At 42.3% G+C, this 27,415-nt stretch overlaps 1 protein-coding gene across 15 annotated transcripts in view; it reads right to left on the bottom strand.

The window, feature by feature from the left end:
- Positions 1 to 27,415, bottom strand: part of PRUNE2 (prune homolog 2 with BCH domain) — a 279,200-nt gene that overhangs the window by 147,140 nt on the left and 104,645 nt on the right. For 12 of the 15 annotated variants that reach the window (XR_008315441.1, XR_008315442.1, XM_053292147.1 and 9 more), the window contains exons 5-6: positions 14,679 to 14,831; positions 13,737 to 13,831 (exon numbers count right to left, since the gene is read on the bottom strand). Coding sequence is in view for 13 of the 15 variants with exons in the window: in XM_053292137.1 (XP_053148112.1) it covers positions 13,737 to 13,831; positions 14,679 to 14,831 (248 nt within the window). In the remaining 2 variants the exon portion in view is untranslated. Of the gene's footprint in view, positions 1 to 13,736; positions 13,832 to 14,678; positions 14,832 to 21,763; positions 21,893 to 25,186; positions 25,251 to 27,415 lie in introns of those variants that run through there. The other 3 variants (XM_053292144.1, XM_053292146.1, XM_053292145.1) reach the window with 3 other exon arrangements.

Below are 27,415 nucleotides of genomic sequence, written 5' to 3'. Positions count from 1 at the left end.
GCAGAACCAGCATATTTCAGAACATTCATGAACTGCTGAAAGATTGCAGAGGCATTACAGAGGCTGAATGGCATCACAGTACAAAATCTAAAAATCACAATCACAGTACACAGTCTAAAAGTCTATACTGTGCCTGAAAGGCCATTTTCTGATCATCCCATTATTTAATGCATTACAAGTTGTACGCTCCCCGCAAAGTCCAGTCTGATAAATAATGCAGCTAACCAAAGATGTTCAAAGAGTTCTATGACTGTAGGTAACAGGAAGCAATTCTAGATAAAGATTGTGCTCAAGGCACAATAGTTATTATACAGTGCAATAGTTATTATACTCTAAGCCTCCCCCGCCACCACCACAAAGGGAACAAAAGAAAAGCCCTTCTGGATCACGTCCAAGGCCTATTGAGCCCAGCATCCTGTTTCATACACTGGCCCACCAGATGCCTCTGGGAAGCCCACAGGCAATAGCTGAGGGCACGCCCTATCTCCTACAGTTGCTCCCCTGCAACTGGTATGTAGAGGCCTCTTGCCTCTGAGGCTGGAGTTGGCCTATAGCCCTCAAACTAGCAGCCATTTGAGACCTGTCCTCCATGAATTTATCCAAACCCCACTTAAAGCCATCCAAGCTGTTGGCTGTCACTCTATCTTGTGGCAGAGAATTCTATAGGTTGATGATGTGTTGTGTGAAAAATTACTTCCTTTTGTCAGTCCTAAACATCTTGGCAATCAGTTTCATTGGATGACCCCTGGTTCTAGTGTTGTGCAAGATGGAGAAATATTTATCCCTAACAACTTTCTCCACATCATGCATGATTGTATAGTCCCTTATCATGTTTCTCCTCAGTCATCCTTTTTCTAAACTAAAAAGCTCCAGGTATTGTAGCTTTGCCTTGAAGGAAGGTTGCTCTAGGCCTCCTGATCATCTTGGTTGCTCTCTTCAGCACCTTTTCCAGTTCTACAATGTCCTTCTTAAGACATGGTGACCAGAACTGTACACTGTACTTCAAATGTGGCTGCAAAATAGTTTTGTATAAGGGCATTATAATATCAGCAGTTTCATTTTCAATACCCTTCCTAATGATCCCTAGCATGGAATTAGCCTTTTTCACAACTGCCACACATAGAGCCGACTTGTCCCCTTAGTGGTAGCGAACGTGACTTGTCCCCTTAGCTAAGCAGGATCCCCCTGGTTGTATATGAATGGGAGACTAGACGTGTGAATACTGTAAGATATTCCTCTCAGGGGATGGAGCCACTCTGGGAAGAGCATCTAGGTTCCAAGTTCCCTCCCTGGCTTCTCCAAGAGAGGGCTGAGAGTGATTCCTGCCTGCAACCTTGGAGAAGCCGCTGCCAATCTGTGAAGACAATCCTGAGCTAGATAGACCAATGGTCTGACTCAGTATATGGCAGCTTCCCATGTTCCTATTTATGTGTGAAGTTGGAGATTTTTGCTTACATTGAACTGCATTTGCCATTTTTTCACCCACTCCCCAAGTTTAGAGAGATCTGTCTTATGTTTCTTTTTTAGATTGTGAGCCCTTTGGAGACAGGAAGCCAGTTAATTCGTTTTCTTTTATTTATTCATATCTATGTAAATCGCTTGGGGAACTTTTGTTGAAAAGCTGTATATAAATATTCATCATATTTGTATTCTGAAATTACAAGGTGTCTGTGTTAGACTTCCTTGTCAATTCTCTCCTCACATGTATGCTGAATTTGATCACACTATGGTCATTGTTCCCTAAAGGTTCCATGACACTGACATCTCACACCAGGTCCTGTACACCACTCAGGATTAAGTCCAAGGTTGCCTCCTCTCTAGTTGGTTCCATGACCAACGGTTCTAGTGAACAATCATTCATCATGCCTAGAAATGTGGCTTCTTTGCCACTGCCTGACTGTGAATTTACCCAGTCTATGTGTGGGTTATTGAAATTACCTATTATTACAGCTCTGTCTCTCTTTGACACCCATAGGCGAAACTAGGGGAGGCAGCCAGGGCACATGCCCTAGGTGCCCCGGGGGGGGGCAGTGCTATGCTTCCCCCTACCCTCTCCCAAATTCACAGATTTTTTTTATTTTTATTTTTAAAAAATCAATTTTATCTTTAGCCCCTTCGGGAGGCTTCCTAAAGGCCATGGGAGGGTCTGTAAAGGTTCCCCTCCCCTGCCAGACTCTTAGATCACTGCCGCAGCCCAACCCGGGCTGATTTTCAGGCCTGTTCAGGCCTACAAAGATCAGAGCAGTAGCCATTTTGGAGATTGCTGCACATGCTCAAAAGACCTCTGCAAGGCCTGGCAAGGCATAGGACCTCGCAGGGACCATTTGAGCATGTGCAGTGGCCATTTTTTAAAAATAAAAAAAGGCTGCTGAAAACAAAAATGGCCACCGCACATGCTCAAATGGCCTCTGCAAGACCCAAGTCTAGATTTTTCCCTGATCTAGGGAGTCAGAAGAATGCAAAGTTGTTGGCAAGGGACCTGAGCATTTAAAAAACAGATATAAGTGGCACAAAAGTAAGTGCCGTTGCCTTAAAAAGACAGTGTTGGTTTAATACCTTGTAAGCTGGCAAAACTGAAGGGGGGAGGGGGGAGAGGAAAGGAATAAAATGGAAATATTTACTCGTATGCTGTTTAATTCTCTATTCACAGCTCTTTCTTTATCTGCATATTTGTCAAGCGATCTGATTATAAGGTTTGTGGGATTTCAAACTTGGAAAGTGCCTGCTTTTAACTTGTGTGGTGCTTAAAAAAAACCACTGTTGTAATAATTCACACCCAGAAATGTTGCATTTGCAATGTATTGCCATCCCTGTGTTGTGCAGTCTTACCATACTGAGAAATGGCTAGTCTTTTGAAATAAGTGGTTAACATGCTGCAAATTATTTCCCTCAGTTTAGCTGAGTTGTACTCAGGTTTGTATTGCCTATGCGCATCCCAAGTAGATTTGCTCAAGTTTCCTTGCCTTCTAAAAAAGTTATATTTTAGAATGTCTTTTTTAAAAAAATCAATGAAACTCCCTTTTTACTTTGAACACAATTGTTTTTAAAAAGACACACTGAATAGTCATGCTGTGATTCTGATTTAGTGCATTTGATAAACTAGACATAAAGTTTACTGTTCAGTTTGCCTGTTGCCTGCCTCTGTATTGAACAAGGGAGGTATAACTTATCCAAGGCACCATATTTGTGTGTCTACTTGGTTCATTTATGGCAGAGCTCACTTTTGAAAGAGTTGTAATGCTATGAAGGTAGCCAGTGTCCTCCATCCAATACAGACTATCACAGGCCATATGCTCTTACTACCTTAGTATCTGTCACAGCAACAGATAGGAAATGGAATATGTGTGCAATAGAATTGGATTTTTTGTTTTGTTTTGACCTTTAGAGCCAGGAACTCGAGGGGATGGGGCAGGGCCAACCTTTTATCAAACCTTTGCGGTGTGGCAGAGACAGAAAATTGGTAGATTATTGTTATAAATTCTCTCTCTCTCTCTCTCTCTCTCTCTCTCTCTCTCTCTCTCTCTCTCTCTCACACACACACACACACACACACACACACAAAATTTTTCTGATTCAAATATCACACTGTTTTGCTGTTCTGTGGCTACTTGCAACTTCCACCATCTTCCTGATCAGGCTGCTGGTTCCAAGCCTATTGTAAGCTGTTGGATAATTTCAGATTGTTTGGGGCCCCTAGGATTTCCCATTGCAACCATCTCCCTTTAAGGCAAAGGCTTTTTGGACAGAAAAAAACCATCCCTGAATATATTGGAGCCAGCAACCTGTAGTGAGGTGTGCTGAGGTGGCAGAGCATTTGCTAAAGAGAGTTTTCACTGCTTAGCTCTATGGAGGCATGCCCAGCACATGGATGTGCTGCATTTCCTTGGGAAGGCAACTGGCACATATGTGCCACATGTATGGTTGTATGTGTGTATGCATGTGTGTGTTGCTTACAACCTGTTTCTCCTGAAAGTGTTCGAACTTGTATTTTTGAGCTGATATTATGGTAAGGTTATCTGAAAGATGGGTGTCAGATGTTTGGACAGGGGCGCAATTTCATTGCTTGCCCTAGGCGCTAGTTTCCCTAGATACGCCCCTGTTGACACCTCTCTGATTTCCTTCTGCAACTCCCAGTCACTGTCAGCATTTTGATCAGGAGGGCGATAGCACAACCTAGTAGCACATTTCTTTTCCTTGTATTGTCACCCACAGAATTTATGTGGAGAACTACAGTCCTCCTAGGTTTTCTAGCTTGTGAGATTCTATCTCTTCTTTAATATACAGTGCTACCCCACCCCCAATGCAACCCTCCCTGTTCATTCTATAGAGTTTATATCCAGGAAAAACCATGTCCCATTGGTGCTCACTGTTACACCATGTTTCTGTTATGCCCACTATCTCTATGTTTTCATTAGCAACCAAGCACTCCAGCTCACCCATTGGCATTGGCATATAAACACCTATATGCTGAATCTCTTACCTGGTGTGTGCTATCTTTCTTTTGGACATTTGATCTCTTTGACTGGCTGGCACATCCTTCTGTCTGCTTTTTATCTGGTTCTACTCTGTCCCCTTCTGGTTTATCTGAAGCATTTACACCTTTGCACCTTAAGCAATGGCATTTGCCAAACCGGATATTGCCCAGCTCCTGTCAAGCTATTCCCCAAGCATCATTTTAAAAGGGCAAATGAACCCTCACTTGGGGTTCTTATTTATGAATTCCCAAAGGGCAGGATGTTCAGATTGTGAGTGTAAGTAGTTCCCCTTGGCCTCAGAGATGACAGCATATTATATGACCAGTGTGGTGGAAAGCTGTCACACACCAGGCTTCAGTCAAGGGAGAGGACTAACTCACACTTCTGGACAGGTTGAAGGACTGCAGGAAGCACAAAGGTGTGGGTTGGAAACGTTCAGGAACAGCAGGAGGCACCTCATGGTGGCTGGCCCAAAGCTTGGGCAGCAGTGGTTAGGGATATGCACAAACCATCACTGGGCTGATTCGGCAGGGGTTACCTTTAAGGAGTAGAGAGAGCGCTCTTACACCACCACCCCACCGTGTTCCCCCGCACCAGCCGAAATCCAAAATTTCCACCCCAGTCAGCGTCAGACTGGAAGTGGCCAGTGCACCTGCGCATATCACACACACATGTGCACACCGGCCACTTCTGGTCTGACAATGACCAGGGCAGCAAGAGGGTACACTGCCACCCCGCACAGCGATTTTGGAGACAGTGCCAGTGGGAGAAATGTGGCCGGGGGGGTAAGAGCAACCTCATTACTCCTTGAAAGTAACCCCCCATGCCGCCAAACCAGCTTGAATACCAGACCGCTAGACCAGTTCAGAGGTCCAGAAAAGGACCTCCAAACTGGTTCATGCACATCCCTAGCAGTGATAGCTCTGGGAGCAGTGGTCAAAAGGCTGTCAAAACAATAACAGCGCTCAAGAGGCTCTAAGTAAACTGTTGCTTCAAGCAGCATCCGAAAGGTCTAGAAAAGCTTAAATAGGCCAGGAAAGGGCCACACCCATTTCCTGCCTTTGCTGGTGCAAACCTTCCTCTCAAGCAACCCTTCTGTGGTTTGTTACACCTCCTCCTGAGGAGACTCATCTGGTAGTAGCTGTCTTACAGCCAGGCATGCACTTCTCTGCCTTGCCTGCAGAGCCTTGTGGTTACACTGGCAAGGGGGCTTGGAGGACCAGGCAAGGCATCCCTAAGGGGCTGGGATGTAGCTGGTGATGGCTGCAGGATTGGATTAATGGGTGGCAGGGCAGGGGAGGCCTCGGAAAAGTCACCTGATGATAAGATGCTAAGTCAGGCTCTTTGACGGTCTGGATGGGTGTGGAGCAGACCATGGATGACTGAGGTAGTGACATCAGTTCAGTTTAGAGGGGCTCCTCAAAGCTGGGGATATCTTGGGGTCCCTGGGTGAAAGCTGGGGCTTCTGGTAGCACTGAAAGTCCATTATCTGGTCTCTGGAGTATGGTTCCTCCTCAGAGGAGGACTCTCCTCCTTCATCTGATGGAATGAGACAGTCGTTATGCTTGGTCTCAGGGTGGGACCTAATTAAAAAACCAGGTTGCTCACCTGTAATTATTGATCTGGAGGTCATCCATTACTGAAGACATCCTACACTGCTGTACTACTCAGGGAATATTGGGTTCACCAAGGGGGCTGAAGTGACACTTACTGTGATGATAATGGGCCACTTCAGTCCCACTGTTAGTGGCAATCCACAGATTCAAATGACAAGATGTGATCTTGCAAGGGCTGTACAAGGCCAGCCAAGGAATCTCCAACACAGGAAGTGGAGAGACTCAGCCTCATTAAAGGTCATATGTTCCTAGTGTGCCTGTTCCTCCTCCCAGGCTACTGATTTCATGCTAACCAATCCCAGGCCAGGAGCCTTCCACTGATCACCTCAATGGCTTCAATAACAGCTTTGGGCTTAATGGTAATATGTTGGGCAGAATCAATGAAATTATTTAACTTCCCTGAGTCCACCATGGCAGTCATCTTCAGAAATCACCATCAACAGGTTTAGTTTACCATGTTTCTTAAGACCCTTGGTTCCTTGCCTCACTTCTGCAAGCTTCCAAATAGCAGAAGTGATGAGTGTCCTGATCTTGCAGGTGTGGGGCATTTTCCAAAGGCAATTGTGCGCAATTAATTTGTGGTGTTAATTGCTCCTTCCACTCCACAATATACACAGAGGCCTGTTGCTAACACTGATTATTTTCTTCTGGGAACAGTCAAGGCCATACTCCCTCTGTATACCTGGACTGACTATTTGTGAAGAGGGTTGTGCAGATCACAGTTTGCGCCCATCAGCAAAAGGAACTCGTATATTCCAGAAGCAAGCTGGCTCCTTATTATAGCCACCAGAAATGGTGACTAGTGTTTTTCTCATCCATGGACCTTCAAAGGCAAATTTCAATTGAGCTAAAAACCTATCATAGTTTTTCAGAAGCTGTTGCTGTTAAGCGATAAGCTGTGGCAAGTATGGAGTGTACCACCTGGCAACCATTTCATTCAGCAGACTGAGGAAATACACTTTGATCATATTAGTGGGGAAGTCATCTGGCTGGAGTTCCTTGTAAATTTGACACTGGGCAAGAAACTCAGGAAATTCACTGTCTGCCAAAAGCTTCACAGGCAGGCTCAATGAACATTTACCTCATGGGGTCAGGGGGTGGGGATACAACAGCAATGGCGATCTCCAGTGATAAGGCGGAGTAGAATTCCCTGCTGTCCACTGTTCTGAGAGGGCCAGTTTTATTTCCATCCCATGTTAGTGAGTGGTTATGGCAAAGCAGAACATTGTGCTGAAGACTGATCAGGCAATTATTTGGCATCTTTTAGTAATTATCTGAACTGTAGGCAGAGGCTAAAAAAACTGCAGGATCATGTCCCTAAAACAATATCAGAAATAAATACCACAAAAAGTGTTGAGTCTATATCGATGTTCTAACGTTAATCCTTGCAAATATGACTTTTAATGTGACCTAAGGGATCAACAAGAACAGAGCCACCATCTTTTGGAATAGTGCACCTTATTGCATAAGGTTGTTAGAAGAGTGTATTCAGTAAAGGATTTTAGTTTTCCCATTTATTCTTAGAAGGTGATTACTTAACTAGAAATATATCTGAAAAGACACAATCAAAGTACCCTTCATGCTGTACAACAGATACATCATGAAGTCACCTACAGGCAAGATAATCTGTGGTTTCAAAAAAAAAGTTTGATTTGTTTTTGAGAGTAATGTTTTCAACATCCAAAAATATGATATATCTTCTTTTATAAGTAATGCAATTAAAATAATATATAAATATATACACACTGCAAATGTAATACAGATAACAAATTCATTTAAGCCCATTTATGCACATTAGTAACACACCATGTGGCAGAAAGACTAGGACTACAAGAAGACCCCTTGGCGATTTATTTTATATTAAATCCCTAATGGCCTCTCCTTATCTTTGCAAAAATATGCACAAAAGTCCAGACTATGCAGCCATTGAAGTGAATGGTTATTTATTTGCTAAACGAGAGCCCTATGTTTAATGTTCCTTAGACATAAGGTAGTTGCAAAAGTCGCATTCCTACAGCTCCATACATCATTTATTTTACATACCCTAACTCCTCATAAGAGGCATCAAAAAAGTCTCACAAGTTACTCAGAATTTTGTTTCAAATACCATTACTGGAAGATTAAATAGCAGTGTATTTACTTGGTTTGCTAGCGTCAAATACAAATTTCTATAATCAGCTTGAACACTATAAAATGTCATGTGAATGTGTGTACAACAGCAGTAAACTTTTAAATTGTAAGCCTATAATGTGATCAAAAATGACACAAGAGCACTTCAGCCCTTTAGAAACAGGTTTGTGATTCTAACCTATGTGGGTTATAAGTTATTTGAAACTATCAAGCAAACTACAGATTAAAAAAATCATATTATATTCTCTGCACAGGATATGTTTTTATACTATATTTATAATCACAAAGAAATGGGAAACAATGCATAGTTAAAATAGCAAAAATTACTTTCAGCAAAATCCAACTCTTCCACATGTACAGCACTGCATTCTTCAATAGGAAGTACAGATGGACTTCCTAGTGTAGGTAATGGCTCGGTGCCATGCGTTGCACTTAGCACAACTTGGGCCTGGCTGCAAGGAGGATGGGGGCATACAGTGGGGAGAGAGCAAAAATTAAACCTTTGCAAGAAAATCGTGGGTTAGTTATTCATTCTCTCTCTCTCTCTCTCTCTCTCTCTCTCAGTCCTCCCCCAGATCCACGGCAACTGAGAGCTGTGCTCTGCCCTCATACTGCCCTCATACAGCAATCGTTTTTAACATGGTTTTAAAATTTTAAATTGTTGCAACATTTTAACTTTTTTTCTGTTGTAATTCGTATTGTTTTATTGTAAACCGCCCAGTGACATACGCTTTGGGCATTATACAAATATGATAAATAAACAAAAATAAATGAAAGTAGCATACAGCAGTGTGCAAGCCTGAATCTATGGCTGGTAAGAGTTGGCAGCTGGGCTGAAGAAAAACTGCTCCTCTTTAGCCCAGGACTCACGTGGGATACAAGCAGAGAATGGCTGCAGAGGATGCATGTTCTTTGAAGCCAGTTTTTCTTCCATAGGACCATTTAAGCTTAAATTGCCCCTTAACAGTTTAAAAGAAAAAGGGGGAACTGTGTTGGCTGAGCTCACTGAACATTAGCCAACATAGCCCTCTTGGCTCCTCCTGGGGAAAGAGGAATGCCCACTAGGTAACAGCAAATTATTAAAACTGTGGGAATAAAGTTATGAGGAATGCAGGTGGGGTGAGCAATTGCTAAACATGTGTGTTCACCAGGTTCAACTCACCCTCATAAAACTAAATCCAAGATAAACAGAATGTGCCTTCACATGCAGAAGACCTACTGTATCTGTGCTGCATTGTTTCCAACAGAATTCTCATTTGGATATTTATCTGAATGCACATTTCACTGTAAGCAATGCTATGGAGATATGTTATCTGAACTAGAATGCACATTTAGGTTCACATCCCATTCACCTTGGGATCAATTCTATAGGAAGGAATTTGGACCTGAAATATAAACTGGCAACTCCCTGCTCATAGCCGTCATTATGTTGTGTAAGAAAGAAACAAACATAAAAAGAAAAAGAAAACGTAGTACTGTAGGAATGGGCCAAAATACAGTTTTTCTGAAGTTGTATTACAATTGATATTCTGTTTTAATTAATTGTTCACATTATTGTATTTTGTTTTTATTTCTTTTCAACCTAAGCTGCTTTGTGTGGCAAGAAAAATAGGATATACATATATATTAAAATATTGCTCCTATTTTAGCCATGTGTGAAGCAGTCATTAGCAGCCTTTGTCCCAAAGCTACCAGAACATACTTTATCAGAGACAAGATAACAGACTGACAAATCACTAGTGTGAACTCACAAAGATATCACTATGTTCACCAACACATGTAAGCAAGTCATGCACACATAGTCTCAAAGACCACAAGATTTCATTAAAGCCTGGTGATTTCAGGTTGTTGGTTTTCTTTTTCTTTTTTTTAAAACAGAGAAATGGAAAGTTAAATCCACTGAGTAAATATTATTCATTTCCTTAAGGAAAAAACAACTCTTCTCTAAAGTCACTTTGATAAAATAGTTGTCATTTTCAAGGGAATCCCAGCAGAGGACAAGAAAAAATATACTCTCAGGGTGTGTCATAGTATAGGTGAAAAAAAATATTAAATATGTATGAGAGGAATTTGACAATGCCACTGAGCAAAAGCTGGAAACAAATCTCTCAAGAAAAGCAGCAAAGAACATCACAATATAGTTCGTCTTATTTCATACACACACACACACACACACACACACACACACACACACACAAACATCCCACACACATTTTTTAACATTAATACTGCCAATTATACCGGCATTAGGCAGACATATCTGACAAGTTTATGAATATTTGTCAAAAAGATGATACAAGCCAACCAGAATGACAGACATGAAGCCTAAAGTCGCATCCAGAACACTTAGCAACATGTTCACTAACAAATAATTTAAAATACTTGAGAGATAAATATGCCAATCACAGTATGTGGCATATATCTAATACAATGTAGCAAATGTTACAGTGATAAATATGTAGGCAAAACTAAACAATCCTTGAGATAAATTAATATTCTTGGGGAAATTATAATAGATGAAACCCACATATTATCTGGGATGAACATCAATCCTTGACTTCTTTCAATTTTATTTTAAAAAATATTTTTAGTCATTCTTTTCAGGATTTTAATGTCTATACAGTATGGCTTATATTTTATCATTTTCCCTCACTCCTCCCATCACACTGTCAACAGACAATATGTTGAATTTTAATTACAACAGTAACAAACTTTATTTACTGGCTGCCCCATAACAACTGTTCTCTGAGCAGCTCACAATGAACAATCAACATAAAACATAAACAGGAAATAAAACCAACTACAGTTCTCCTCTACTTGTAATCCACATATAGTCAAACTAAATTCAAACATTGTACTTATAAAGATTCTATAAATGGCACAGTATAACCAAGCTGCCATATCCCCATAAAACTCTTAAACTACTGCTATTTGAGAACCAACGTTCATAATTAACCTTGTCATCTAAGAACAGTGATTTGAACAAGCATGACCTGATGGTACAATATAATCAGTTTGTTCCATTCAGTAGGTACTTCTGCTGGCATCACAACTGCATCTATACTCATTTAACTGGGTCTATCAACACCTACATGGCATATTATGGCTGCCTTATGAGGATGGGCACAAAATCAGTTTTGCCAGCTCAATCTGACCCAATTTTATGCCCACCTGAAGCAGATCCAAGTCAGTTTGAAATGGCTCAGAGCCCTACTGGTAAAAGGGAATCTGGTGAGGATTCCCTATACGGGGGGGGGGCTTCCCTAAAGGGTAGGAGGGGGGTAAGCAATTACTTACAAGTGCTGCCACGGGGTGGGGGGCAGCAACTCCTCTCCATCCCTACCAGCCTTCCCTGGAGTAGTCAGGGCCACTACTGGCCCAGTTCAGGTCTCTGCGCATGCATTGAGGCAATTTTATTGACCTCCACGTATGCACAGAGGCCATTTGCGTGACCACGCAGCATGGAGGTCAGTAAAATGGCCTCCACATGTGCAGTAAAATGGCCTCCCCTTCTCTGTGGCAGCGGCACTTGTAAGTAGATGCTTACCCCCCTCCCGCCCATTCTACTTTTAGGGAAGCCCTCCTGGCCACGCTTTACTGATAAAGAGGAATCCTCACCAGATTTCCCTTTACAAGTAGAGCTCCGAACCAGCTCAGTTCAAGCGTGGTTCAGTTCAACTCCAAACCTTTCAAGCTGAGACATTGAGCCTAGCTCGAACCAAGCTGGCTCGCACACCACTACTGCCTTATGGCTATCAGATAAGTGCAGGGATTCTTTCAGTGAAGTGCACAGACCGTGGAGGCACAGTCCAACGCCGGGGTGTGTGTATTGCTTTAAGGGCGGGGGTGAGGGTTGTACTTACCCCTCCTGCTGCTTTTCCCCCTCCGGCACTCCAGTTTTTGGCAAAATCTTCGGGGCAGCAGCGTTCCTCCCTGCCGCCCCTGCCCCCTTATTGTTCTCCAAAACTGGAAGTAATACGGGTGCATGTGCCCGCCACCGCCATGCATGCACATGTGCCCATGTTACTTCCGGTTTTGGAGAACAACAAGGAGGCAGGGGCAGCAGGGAGGAACGCTGCCGCCCCGAAGATTTTGCCCAAAACTGGAGCGCCGGAAGGGGGAAAGCAGTGGGAGGGGTAAGTACAACCCCTTCCCACCCTTAAAGCAACCCCCCCTCGCCGGCGGTTCATCGGACCACTGGAAAAGCAAAACAGTTCGCAGACCTCCAACATGGCCTGCGAACTGGTTCGTGCACATCCCTAGATTCTTTTCCTCTCTTCAGCCACAATTTGATAATGATAGGAAAGAACAGCAGCATACATAGCCCTAGCTGATTTATCCATTTGACTCTGGATCTCTCTGAACTTCTGTGATAGGTGATTATCACAGACATCCATGGAAACTCAAAGTCAGCTGGTTTAACATTTAGAGTCAACAAATACTCAGGATAGTAAGGACACGACTCTGTTCTTATTAAACTTTGTCTATAGCTCAGATGTAATTGTTCTCCTCATTCTACCAGGAAAAAATGGTATGAAAATTAAAAAAAGTTTCCTTCTTTTCCATCAACAGCAGTTGATGCCCACAAAAATAATACTGTTTTTTACAAATACTTTTTCTTACCAATATCCCTATTCGTATTCAAGACGGTTATGCCAAGCAGTAAGGCAGAAGGGTATGCAATGATACAGCTCTGTTATACTTGGTTACCACTGCTCAATGGCAGCCACAGGGAAGAAAAGTCGGCACATCTACCAACTATTACTGCTGAGAGAAAAGAGGGGTGTGCACAGGCAATGGCAGGGCTCCATGAGGTGCATACCTTGGTTGTACTCTCTAAGCTGTCATTGTAGCTGGTATGTGCACTTACCCTCCATCCACCTGGCAGCATCGACATTTGCTACATTTGAATATAACTGTACAAGCTTTGAGGACCACAGTTGAAAATGGTAGGCTATATGACTGTGAGAAATAACTACTTTAGCTACAGCAGCTAAAGCCCTGGACTAACATATATAAGCACATGAAGATGCCTTATTACAGTATATCAGACTATTGGTACATGTAACCCAGCACTGTCTATTCCAACTGGCAACGACTCTCCAGTCTCACAGACAGAGGTGCTTCCCATCCCTTGCTATCTGAAAACCTTTAAAAGGGGATGGCCTAATCAGGGACCTTTTGCATTCAAAGCATGTGCTCTGCCAATAAACTATGCCCCCTCTAGGCTATGACTAGGGCCAGGCTACCAGTTTCTCATCACTATCTTCATATAGATATAGAGAAAAGGTACGGCGGGGGGGAGGGAATCAAGAGCAAGGTAATGCCATTCAACCACTACTGATTGTATAGGAACTGTATCTACAGTGCCCAACATGGAGTTGTTCTGGAATATTAGTTACACAACTTAAGTCAAAGATAATCAATAATAAAAATCTGGTCATGCAGCAAAGGGAGGAAATTGGCCTTAAAAAAAACAGTTCTAAAATCCCAACCCATATTACTTTCTCCTTACCTCTAAATTCATATACACAGTACTAACTGCTACTTTTATTTCTCCATCTGACACCTCTTTGAGATCCTTGAGCATAGCATCTTCAATCCTTAGACCTGTGGACAGACAGGAACGTTAGTTACATGATTAAGTTCAGCAAAATGCAATATAACAAAAAATATTGGATCTGAGAAGAAAATTGGACGTTAATATTTGTTTCCTTTTGTGGTAAAACTAACCCACCCTTTGCCAAACAATAAAATAAAATTGTTCTGATCCTTTCAACAGGAAGAAAAATTGTGAGCATTCATTCAAAGATTCACTGTGGGTCAGTACTGAGTTGCAAGCTGATGAAAAGATTCTCCATGAAATCAATTCCTACTCCACAAATGAAAGCTTATGAGGAAATAAATATGTTAATCTCTAAAGTGCCACAAGACTCTTTACAGTTTGGCTACAGCAGACTAACATGGCTACCCTTCTGGTAATAGATAACTAGCATGTCAGACAGAAGGGTAAGCTAGAATCCTTCTTCCTGATACCTAGCTTTCTATGCACATGGAACCTTTTTGTACCAAGCAGCATTCCATCATGCAAGTCCTCATCTGCCGTCAAACATGCTACATCCATACACTTGTTTAGCACCTCATCTGCTATTTGTGATGACTAGGCTATGGATCCTACGTTTTAGGAGCTTAAGTTGTCAGTTTAGCATTTAAGGCAAATTGAGTTCTTTGGGATAAAGGGTCTTTCACAGAAATGTGTGCCAGCCAGCCATTTACTCAATAAATAATTGCCACACACTGAGATGATGAATTGTTTTACATTTTAGAGATCTCCTGATGCTATATAATGTCATTTCCATTCAATCTAAAAGAGGTTACTTCAGAAAAATATGTCTCAGTGGATGAGATAGAGAGAGAGAGTGAGAACGAGCGAGAGAGAGAGAGAAGAATGTTATACCATCTGCGTGAAATTCAGCCTCCTGTAGGACAGTGATAATATCCTCTCGGGGTAGCAAGTCTGGAAATTTCTTCTCCAAACTTGAAAGTACTTCTTCCTGTTCCTCATTAGTTCTTTTAGAATCCACTGCCATAGTTTTGAATAATATGCTCCCTGAAATGTTTAAATGAAAATGTTAACCAACAAGAAAAAGGCAGAAGAGAAACTAGAATTCTTATTTTATTATCCTGACTTTTGTGATTATTTTTAAAGATATAGCTAGCTATCATTTTATTTATTTTCACTCTTTCCTATTCATCCTAGTAGGCTATTTGAATCAAATTTTTTCAAATGCACACTTTCCTTTCTAATCTACCCCTTAATGTCCATGATGGCATACCAGACTGATCATTTGACTAGTGGTCACCTCTATGTGTATAGATCACCAGTAATTGGAAACAGGCACACAGTGAAATTCAAAGTGGCTCCTACATACTGAGGATTCACTTGTACTGGGACAGAGTTCTACAAAATATGATAAGAATGTAGGAAATAGCATTCGTACAGTAAATACTTTAAAGCATTTGGCTTAAAATGGAAAATGATAGGTAGCTGCCAAGTTGTAAAGCAATACAGCCTCATTAGTTTAGAATTAAAGCTGACTACAAGATCAGCACTGATTGTGAGCCTAATTGTACAGAAAAAAAGATCAAGAAGGCTATGCTTCAATACAACTACAGTAACATTATTTGATTAATTTTATTTTAATTTATTACTTGTCAGCACAGCATAATTAAACAATTGATAACAAGTTGAGCAATAATTACACAACAGCTTTTGCCAAATCAATTCAGGATCTCAATTAAGTTGAGAGATAAATCTTGGGACTATGTGACTGCACATATTGATGGTAGCAAAAGCAATACCTAAAAAGTAAACTGAAGTTGATTTTTATTTTACAGAATCAGCTTCCTGACCATCACATGGCATTGGATCAAGTATGTCTACTTCTAAAAAGAATCAATTGTTACAAGTCAAACATGACCACATTTGTAAAAAGAAAAATTAAAAATTAAGAATAGCGAAGCTTACAATTTTTTCTCCAGAAATACATCCCAGCTTTCTCTCGGGAGTGAGGGTAGAAAAAAAGCACCCCAAGTGGTGACAAATGGCCCAACCTGCCAGGATTGAGACCATTCAGGAAGATATGAAGAGGTGTTAAGACACAACTGTTATATGCAGAGTTCAATAATGCAATTCTACAAAATTGCATTATTGCTACAAAATGTCTTCTGCAAGAGTTCTTGGAGTTAGGGAACTAATATCAATAGTGCCTCTCTCTTACTGATATGGAGGAAAGATAGGAATTATATTTAAGTCCTTGTGCCTCAATGCCAGTTGGGTAAAGGTCTTCCAGGAAATATAAACTCAACTGCTTCCATCTGTGTTTTTAAAAACGATGCTGCTGGGGTCTGCCTTCAGGGAAGTGGCTTCCTGATAAGATCTTTTCCCACCTGAACTCCAGAAGCACCAGGATTTTCTCCATCGCAGTAGGAACCGAGGTTCGCGCACTGTGTGTGAATGTGGCACCTGGGGGGAGTGGCAAACGGCACCTTTAAGAGTGATTAGCGCAGGTCCTCATCTTCATGTCTGCCGCTCCATGAAGCTTCCTGCTGTGGCAGCACTGCCCCCAGCAACCTGAGTGGGGCACCAGCATGCACATGGCCTCCGCACATGCATGGAAGCCATTTGTGTGATCAGCATTGTATTGCTGACCACACAAATGGCTTTGGCGCATGTGCAGAGGCCATGTGTATGCCAGTGCTGAATGCGGGTTGCTGGCGGGAGTGCCACCGCAGCAGGAAGCTGCATGGAGCAGCAGACAGGCAGGTAAGGACCTGCACTACTCATTTTTAAAGTGCCACTCACTGCCCCCCCCCACCAGTGCCACACTTGGACCACCAAACTAGTTCATGGACCATCCAGACCAAAACGAACCAGTTCACCGAACCATGAACTGGTTCATATTTGAACCAGTGCACCCCAGAGATCCATGGAAAATTAAATATGTAATTAAAGGTAGCTCCCCAAAACCATAATATACTGTATAATGAAAGCACATACTTTATTTTTCTTGAATTTAAACTATACCTGCATTGTTACCAAGAGACACCAGAATCTAATAGGCTCTACCATTCCCAGTCTTTCTTAACAATGCATATGAAAAGGGCCCAGAGCTATATCTCAATAATTTACTGCTTTGTTGCCAGTGCTTTCTTGCTGTAGTTCTGTGATCCCACTGAAGTCTCACAGACCTCCTGCAGATTCTTCAGTCTTATGAAAATATGTTATGTATATTGGGTAGGGATCTATGGGTAATACTTGAGAATCTGAAAGGTCCATCGGTGCAAAAAGGTTATGCACCCCTAACCTAGAAGAATGACAGAACTGGGGGAACTGCTGCCCCAACATCATTAGGGGTGTGCAGAACCAAACCCAATTCAATTAAAACCATCCTGGTTCGACCGGTTTGAGCTCAAAATGGACTCAACTGCCCCCCACCAAAAAAGTGGGGGCAGTCCAAATTTGAGCTGAACTGGGCCTGGTTTGAATCAGGTCAGTTTAGCCCAGTTCAACTAGTTTGGGATGCCTATAAAGGGGAGTCCAGTAAGGAATTCTAACCGAACCACCTGGAATGGTTCCATGCACACCAATACACAGAATAAACACTGCAGTCTTATAACACCACAGCTGTGATTCTATCAGGAAGCAGTCTGAAGCCCGCTGTTTCAAGTGTTCGATTGTAGGCCAGTTCTCGGGGATGGTATGGCAGCAGGGGTGTAGCCAACATTGGGCGACCAGGTTCATCAAAGAACCCAGGCCGCCGTCCCTCAGTGGCCGCACCTCGTGGCCTCAACACACACCCCACATCTGATGTCGGGGGGGGGTGGCTCCCAAGCAGGGCTGCACGACCCCGTTCGGGAGTTAGATGGCCAGCACTACATTCACAACATGACCAGGAGAGGCTCTCCCTGCCCTTAAGGCAGGGAAGAGATGCTCCTGGCCACGCTACAAATGCAGCGCTGGCCTGAATCTAACTCCTGAGCGGGGCCACGCAGCCCTGTTCAGGAGCCTGACCACACACCCCGCATCTGACATCAGACACAGGGGCATGGCTAACCCCCACATTTGACATCAGACGTAGGGGGTGGGGCAAGCAGGGATGCGGACACGGGCCACCGCTGGTCTGGCTTTGCTACTGTATGGCAGCCCACCTAGTACCTCCCTGCATGGATAGTCTGCAGAGAATGGAAGGCAAAATGGACCACACTCCTTTTCTTCTCCCCTCCAGGGATGTTTGAAGCAGAACAGCAAATGACATCCCTCCTCCTCCTTTCTCTTTATTTCCTATTAAAATCACACCCCGCTTTCCAAACCTTTTCTCTTTCTTTTCTATTAGGAAGGGAAGAAGAAAAGGAGTGTGGTCCATTTCGCCTTCCTTTCTCTGCAGGTTATCCATGCAGGGAGGAACTAGGTGGGCTGCCATACCATCCCTGAGAACTGGCCTACAATCAAACACTTGAAACAGCCCACTTCAGACTGCTTCATGATAGAATCACAGCTAAGACACCACCATTTTAACCTTAGATAACTCTAGTTGTACCATAAAATGGATATAAACATGCATGCTTGCAGGATTTAAAAGACTGCAAATGGGAGGAACTAAGGCTGAGAGTAATCATTACCACTGGGAATCTCACAGCAAGACAGAATCAGTAGCTAAGTAACTCTCCAGAGCTAGCACATGTTGTATCATGACTGCAGGCTAAACTGATAGAGAAAGTACAACAATATCCTTTCATAAAGGACACAACTGCTTGAAAAGAACCAGCAGGCACCTAATTTCTACAGCTGTCATTTGAAAATGTATTCTTTCAGTCTCAATGGCACAGCGGGGAAATGACTTGACTAGCAAGCCAGAGGTTGCTGGTTCGAATCCCTGCTGGTATGTTTCCCAGACTATGGGAAACACCTATATTGGGCAGCAGCAATATAGGAAGATGCTGAAAGGCATCATATACTGCACAGGAGATGGCAATGGTAAACTCCTCCTGTATTCTACCAAAGACAACCGCAGGGATATGTAGTCGCCAGGAGTTGACACCGACTCGATGGCAAACTTTGCCTTTACTTGCGTCTACCCTTGAGTCAGTCAGGGTAATCTGGAAGTGGCGCTCAACATACCTGTCTCTGATTCCCAAATAGCCATGTGTATAACTTGACCCACGCAAGCTGTGCACACTCCCAAATTCCAGACATAAAAAGAATCTGGAAATTTTGTGGTGATGTCAGGCTGGAAACACACCAACCCAACATTTACCTGGGAACAGCAAACCTAGATCAAATTCTAGATTACAGTTCCTGGGTGCAAACCCAACACTGCAGCAAAATTTCCAAGTTCTTACGACTAGAAATTGGGAGTGTACAGAGTTCGTGAATCTCTCGATTCCCAGTCAACTGTCTTCTCACGGGTCACAAGAACCTTCCCTTAATGCCGCAATATTATTTTTGCCTCAGGAGAACTTAAAAGAAATATCCTGTGAGTGACAAGATGCTCTTCCTACCTTTGTAATGGTCTGAATGCTAATACACATAACTGCCTTGCTCACAGTGCCAATATTTTTTATTCCTGGCCATGGTGGCTCTTTGCCGGTGTTAGCTGAGCAATTGTGTATAAAACTCAGATTCTGCCCTGACAAAGAAGTCTCTGCCTACCCCGCTTTATTTGCATAAGCAGCTAGAGACAATCACCACGGATGGAAATCAAAATGTGCCTCCACCTGTTCAATCCAGTTCTAGGAAATGTTCAGAAGCCTAGAGATTCCTCTGCAAACACGTGAAGATGAGATGGAGTACTTTTAACAACATTCCCACAGAATTAAAAGATAATTGCAACAGATTCTTTCATCATCCACAACAAACCCATACACATCATCAGGATAAGATTGTGCATTCATTACTTTGAATACAATGAGCATACATAAAAGCGAGCACGATCCCATTCCTATAGCATAAGTTCTGGAAGAGTATATGTAAATACAATTTCACAGTTATACTGAGTATGCTTTGGAAGTGGGGAGCAGCAGGGGTAATTCTAGACTCTCAGGTGGCTGAGAAGCGGAACCAAAAGTCCCCCCCACACACATGCCACCATTATTGCCTCACTTGCGTACCACTGCCACTCAGTAGCAGTGTGATGGGGCCCTCCTCCACATGGGAAGGAGGAAGAGGATGGAGAGGATGAGGTGGAGAAGAAATGTGGACTACAGTGTCTGTGCACCACTGCCACTCAGTAGCAGCGTGAAGGGCCCCTCCCTCTCAGCACAGTGGAAGGAGAGTGATGGACTAGAGCATCTACACATCACCCTCCACTCTTCTTGTGCTCTGTCCCCCTCCTCCTTTTCAAGGGCAGCATGATGTGGAGGGAGAGTGTCTCTTCAGACCGCCACTGAGCAGCAGCAGCAGCAGTCAGATATGGGGGCAGGTGAATTGAAAGCAGCAGGGGCAATGGTAGGATTGGGGGACAGGAGTGAGACTGAATTTCACCCTTGCCTACAGCAGTGCCCGCCCGCCCCCCTGATCATCTGCCACTTGAGGTGGCTCAGCTGAGGCCATTTGAGGCCACTTGAAGCCAGTCCTGGGAAGAAGGGCCAGTAAGTATCATCCCGCTCCCTCCCATGTGTGTTCAGTTCACTTCAAAATAATGTGACCAAAGGCTATGCATCGCTATGCCTTACTGGACTTAAAACAACAACAACCTGCTTTGCTAATTTCATAATTCACTTCAGAAGTGAACATTTTACCTTAATCAAAACCAACAGATGAGTATCAAAATTAAACAATCAGGAGGGGGGATCATTTGAGGAAAACACTACTGAGCGAATTGCTAAGGCATTTGGAGCTGGGTGTTTTAATTTAATTTTTTTAAGGTCCAAAATATAAATAGATTCAGAAATTTAGAAACCTTTAACCTTGTTTTAATCTCTGAACTAAACAAAAGTACAAGAAAGTAAAGACAACGCAGAAAGCTCTGCTACAAGAAAGAAAAATACAGAATTTTATTAGTGAAATGAACAAGCAGGGGAATTCTATTAGCCTTTATGACCACACAAGAAACGGGTGAACCATCTATCCCGTGAATAATCAAGATTCACAAAAAAGATTTTTTTTTAAAAAATGCTGACCTTCTTCCCAAATTCCTTAAAAAGAGATTTTACAACAACATAGCTGATGTGAGCTACTGCAATAACAGTCAAATCTTCTTCATGGGAAGCCCCAATGGATCATCCATTGCCGTGGGTGGCATTTTGGGGTCTGCACCTAAATTGCACAATGATGTTTTCCTTCCTAAAATTTGCCTGTGCTTACATGTTACAATCTGTGCACCTTGTGCCATGCTTCAAGGCCTTATACAAATAAACAGAAGGAGGCAGTTTTGAACGTGTACTGACCCAAGATACCTGACAATCAGTTCCTGAATTATACCCCTGCCAGCTGGCTCCAACCAAAAATGTAATGATTCAGCAATTTAATGGATCCTGGGTTTGGCAACAGTCCCCTAATAAACACCTCTCAGGAAATAAAATGATACACGCTCAAGTCTCTGGCAGGTTTTCTAATTGTTTGCTTCTGGCATGAACCCAGAAATGGAGCAGGCCTTGACTAACAGAGAAGCCTATCTTAGAGTACTTTCATTCTTGAACCAGGTTGTGCTGAAGTCTACCGAGGAAAATTAATCTACTGTATAAATGAAGAAGTGACAAAAATATCACGGAACAACAGAGCTCAGAAAGGACCTTGAAATCTCTCTCACACAATGATTTTGCACAGATGTGTTTAGTTTTCTATTTTGCAACCTTGATAGTAGTGATTTGCATGTAAATTCCATCTCTTTAGTCAGACTTGCATGGTTATTTTACTTTCATGATTCCTAAAAGCTAACACTGAACACAGTAATCTGTTTTAGAGCTGGATCAAATGTTTCTCCATTTTGATTTCTGGATCAAAAGTGATATTTTTAGTAGGGCAGTAATATTTTCTCTCACACACGTGTGTGAATATTCAGCTTTTCCCAAAGCAGTTCAGTTCAATTGTTTCTTCTGCTTGCAGCAGCTGCTTCAGTGCCTTCTCTCCCTCTCTCTCTCTCTTGCTAAAGGCTTTTTTCTCCTTCTTAAAGTAGTGGCAGCTAAACAAGGATTATGTTGTAAGGTGATGATGTCATGAAGCTATGTACCAATCAGATATGGCTACATGCTCATAATACTGAGAGCACAGAGATCCTATTGAGAGTAACTTCCTGAATAAGTGAAAACTTTATTCAACCTTTGTAGCACCTGAAAATCGCTTTGGGCATATTATGATGCTGATAAAAATGTTCACAAAATCACACACAAACCCTTATTATGGTCAAGTCTGTGGGTGACACCAAGTTTTTCAGTGCGCTGAAAACCAGAGTGTATTGATAAGAGCTTCAAAAGGATTTCTTCAGACTAGAGGAATAGGCAATAAAATAATGGAAGTGAAAAGTGATGCATAATGGGGCAAAATATCCCTATTTCACATTTATGCTGATATGGTCAGAACTAGTGGTATCTAACCAGGAGAGCAATATTGAGGTTGTGGTGGTAACTCAGTTAAAACATTGACCCTGTGTGCAGAAACTAAAAAAAACTGAACTCCATGCTAAGGATCACTAGGAAAGAGATTGAAAATAAAACTGTCACTATTGTACAGGTAATGCCCTTATACTAATCTATGGTGCAGCCACATTTAGAATATCATAGACAGCTATCTCACCACATAAAAACGGGCAATCAAAATGAGCAGGGGTCTGGAGCACCTTCCTTACAAGGAAAACTAAACCATTTGGGGCTTTTTTGTTTAGAAAAAATATGACTAAAGAAGGACATGATAGAAGTTTAAAGTTTCAAGCATGGTGTGAAGAAAGTAGATAGAAGTTAAGTTTCCCCCCCTTCCATAATACTAGAACTGATGGTCAGCCCATTAAACTGACAGAAGATATCAGGAGATTCAGAACAGACAAATGGAAGCATTTCTTCACACTGTGTGTAATTAATTTATAGTATAGAATTCACTGCCACAATATAGTCAGGTTGCTTACCTGTAACAGTAGTTCTTGTAGTGGTCCATTGTCCTTCACACTTTGGATATCTGCTCCTGTGTAGACAGGACCTCAGAACCTTCTAGAGCTGTAAGCTATAAGCTTTTTGGAGGTAGTCCCGCCCCCTTGGTGACACACATATAGTCCCTCACAGATTAGCTCCCTCAGTCCCTGACCGCCATGATCATACATAACAGGTAGGTGGCTGCTACAGCAGAGAGGAGGGAGGGTTGTGTGAAGGACAGTGGAACACTACAAGAACTACTGTTACAGGTAAGCAACCTGACTTTCTTGTTAGTGATCCTATTGTCCACACTTTGGAGATTAGCAAGCTATTCACCAGGACAGTGGGAGAAGCGGGCATCTATTGAAGAACTATGTCGAGGATTGTTGCTCCAAACTGTGAATGGGCTCTTAAACCGGTGTCCAAAGCATAGTAGCACATGATGGACAAGAGCCCTTTCCACATTGCTGCCCGACAGATGGCATCTAATGAAATCCCATGGAGGTAAGCCGTAGAAGTTACCACTGCCCTTGCAGAATGCATTCTAATGGAGGGTGGTAGTGGCTTCTTCTCCTTCTCTTACTACTAGAAAAGTACAAAAACCTTCCACATGTAAGCTTACACGTGGTGAGAAAACTAATAGGTTGCTGAATGGATGAGATGTGTTGCACCAGAGAAGAAAATACTCTTTCAGCCCCACTTTCCTGAGTTGAAAATCCACTCAAAGAGGATTATTAAAATCGCAAAGAACAAAAAGAAAAAAGAAATGCTTTATTCAAATGCTACAGACTGCTTCAGTCTGAGGCTCTCTCAGCTTTTAGTTACCAGTAAAATAAGTACTCAGTAGGTTACAAGAACACTTTAAAAAACCACCCTAGATGATATTGGGGGTGGCACACTTTAAAAACCGTGGTTACCCAGCTGCCAAGAACTCAGATGTTAGAAAACACAAAAGTATCTTTAGAAGCTTATAGAGTCTTTTACAGTGCCCTAACTGGATGGGTGCAGGCTCAATTTCTCTTAGCTAAGTTTTGTTATAGGAAAACAGCAATAGAACAGGTTCAGGGATATACAATGCACATGAAAGAAATATAAGTTAGCTGGTGCTGCTGGCTTTTATTTTTCCAAAATGAGGGTGACTATTGCTTCTTTGTTTCCATTGTTTGTCCCAGTTTTGTATTTGGCACAAACAAATGTATTTAGGGAGGCTCTACTGCGTGGGAGAAGGCAGTGGTAAACCACTCCTGTATTCTACCAAGAAAACCACATGGCTCTGTGGTCTCCAGGAGTCAACACTGACTCAAGGGCACAACCTTTCCTTTCCTTTCCTTTCCTTTCCTTTCCTTTCCTTTCCTTTCCTTTCCTTTCCTTTCCTTTCCTGACATCAAATAGAATCACAATTGAAGTCAAGCTCCACATGACCTCCCTCAGTGCCAGGAACACATTCTCACCACTCCCATCCCCACATGAGTGCCTACATGAGTCCCCTGCTGAGCAAAGGGACACCTTTTTAAAGTGATGATTCTCTTTATTCAGCAGGGGGAGAGCAACTTGTCTTATCTATCCCCAGCACAGCATTCCTCCAGTGACTGTTGCTAGTGTCTATTGTGTTTCTTTTTTTAGACTGTGAACCCTTTGGGGACAGGGAGTCATTTTATTTTATTATTTATTTATGTATTTATATGTAAACCACTTTGGGAACTTTTGTTTGAAAGCAGTATATAAATATTTGTTGTAGTAGTACTTCCTATCTAGGCACTGTTCCCTTTAAGGCGTGCTTATGTGCATGCGCTCACACATTTTCTGATGTCCACTCAGTTAATTTTAGATCCCATGCAGGTTGAATCAGGAAAGCCCCACTCTGAATGCATGTGTGCACACACTGCCTTGATACTGCTGCCCAGAACAAAACTCATTCCACACACTGATGAAAAAAATTAGAGAGAACACTGTATATAGATTAGGATATCTTGGTTGTGATGTCCAAACCCACCAATCTCAGCTTATCCTAACCTATTTGTTTCAGAGGACTTGAGATCTGAAACTAATTTTAACTCTTGGGTTCAGATCTCATTCTTTGAAGCACATTGATTAGGAAAAGCTGAGACTGGTGGGTTCGGATTGGTGGGATCATGACCAATCTTGGCATATCCTAATCTAGGAAAAAAGTGCAGAGATGGGAGAAGAACCATGTGCTCCTCAAACTGATGAAGGTCACACGAAACACTGCTTCAACCAAGGTTCTGCATAGTCTGGAGCCACACTTAGTCTCTAAAGAGACTAATTCATCATCTTAAGACTTTCACATACAGACTATAGATGGTCTTGCACCATGTCCTTTACCTGCAAGATTTTTTTTCTCTTCTCCTTCCCACATTTTTTGCTTAGCTGTTGTTGAACATCCAGTCTGAGGAAGAATTTGGCAAAACAGAACAGCTATCTCACTATGTTGTGACTTTCTAGTTGATCCTAATAAAGATATTATACTACTGCCATCTAATGGTGCAGCGGGGAAGCAACCTGCCTAGAGAGCAGGAGGCTGTTGGTTCAAATCCCTGTTGGTATGTTTCCCAGACTATAGGAAACACCTATAGCAGCAATATAAGAAGGTGCTGAAAGGCATCATCTCATACTGCGCAGGAGAAGGCAATGGTAAACCACTCCTGTATTCTAACAAGAAAACCACATGGCTCTGTGGCAGGCCACCTAGTATCAAAGAAACCAAAATCGCAACACATAAGTACTTACAGAAGAATGACAAATGTAACCAATTTTTTTTTTAAATTAAACAATTTTTTATTTTGATTGTACGTTGCTCAGGACTGTAACGGATGAGAAAACTGAATGGGAATTTCTTAACGGCATTCATAGAAGAAAGAAAGGTATATCCAGGGCAAACCTCATTGCTAGTGAATTGAGGTGACTGCCTTAAGTCTGTAAAGGGATTATTTCTGCTACAACAGTAGATATGAAGGTTGATGGCATGATGCATTTGCTTCTGCTGCTCAGGAACAGCAGGTGCTCAAGGAAGAATAGAGGGTCTGATGGATTATAGACACAAGGAAGGGTAAAGCAACATCTATGGGTTCCCCACAGTATTTTATTTTCCCCCTCATATTTTTATTTTGCCTTCCCATACACTAGTCAATGCTTGAAATTACTAGAAAATTGATGACGGACAAACTCCCTATTCTCCAGAAAAGAAGCAAAGCTAGCAAACTAGATGTATTTAATAAAAAGCACTCCTGGCCATGACTGTGGTCTGTGACTATCCAGGAACAAAGCTGGGTCCTGGAGAACACCTACAGTGCTGACCTGTTCTTACAGGAATATTATAATCTTTGACATTACAGGCACATCCCCCAAATAGACAGCAGTAGCAGAAGAGGGTAGAACATGGAACCCAACAAATGGATGGAAGCAGTCTAGTAGGATCTGAGGATCACCCCACATTGGCATTGAAAATCTTGTTTAAACAAGTATTTAAAATGCATATATTGGGGCAATTTGGGTGAATAATGGCCCTACCATGCAATAAAGTGGCTCTGCCATGCCAGAAGGGCACTAGGACATCTACTGAGGAAGCCCCAACAGGGACACTCTAGATGTGTCAACCTTCATATGTGTGTGTGCCAGGGCGGTTTCATCTGAACCGGTCCATTGCCTATGTAAAAGCACGGTCATTAGAAATTAAGCTTTCACATGTACATGTAGTATACCTTTAATTACTAATTACTGGGGACAAACAACCCCTGAGGCAGCACTCTCTATCATTCTCTATCATTCACCTTTGAGCTTCTACAGGATATTTGGCTCTTCACTGTCAAACACAGAATACAGGGCTGTATGGACTCTAACAAGAATTCTTCTGTTATTCAACTCACATCATCCAGTGCCTGATGGGACTCTGGCAATGGGAAGAAGAGCCACTAACCTAGGATCCACAGAAGCTGATATAGGTTCAAAATATGAACAAAATATGTCAATATATGTTTGATCACATTCAGTGTCAACATGACACTGAATGTCCTAGTGCTAGTGCCACAGGAGAGCACTGATATAGTAACAGTGGTTCTGAAAAGTTCAGGACTAAGGTTGCACCATGCCTGCATGGGGAAGAGAGAAAAGTTTGATGACCTTCCCTTCCACCACAAGCATTTTGTGCCACCTGTAAATATGTTCCTGAGGGCTGTTCAACTCTCATGGATATATTTCTAGGTGACACAGAGCACTTCTGGAGGAAGGGAAGATTGTTATTTTACCCCATGCCACTGTAAGAGTGGTGGAGCTGAGTTAGTTGAACTCTTCAGAAGCACCATGCTTCATTAGTCTGGATGCCAGCCACTGTCTGCTACATGGCATGTTCTTTCAAATTCCACATGCTCCAGGAACAAAATTAAAACAATAGTCCTGTTACCCAGATGATGTCCAGATATATCTACATAACATTTCTGTCTAATGATACAGCAAACTCCCCAGTCATGCCTAGTTTTAAATGCACATTTTTATTCCACATAATATTACGCTTTAATACAATCTTCACATAATGTTACTCTTTAACAAACTCTTTAC

This window comes from Hemicordylus capensis, chromosome 2 (genome assembly GCF_027244095.1).
Source record: "Hemicordylus capensis ecotype Gifberg chromosome 2, rHemCap1.1.pri, whole genome shotgun sequence".
Lineage (NCBI taxonomy): Eukaryota > Metazoa > Chordata > Lepidosauria > Squamata > Cordylidae > Hemicordylus > Hemicordylus capensis.
Note: the sequence above shows the minus strand (reverse complement) of the source record. Positions and strands in the feature narration are given on the sequence as shown.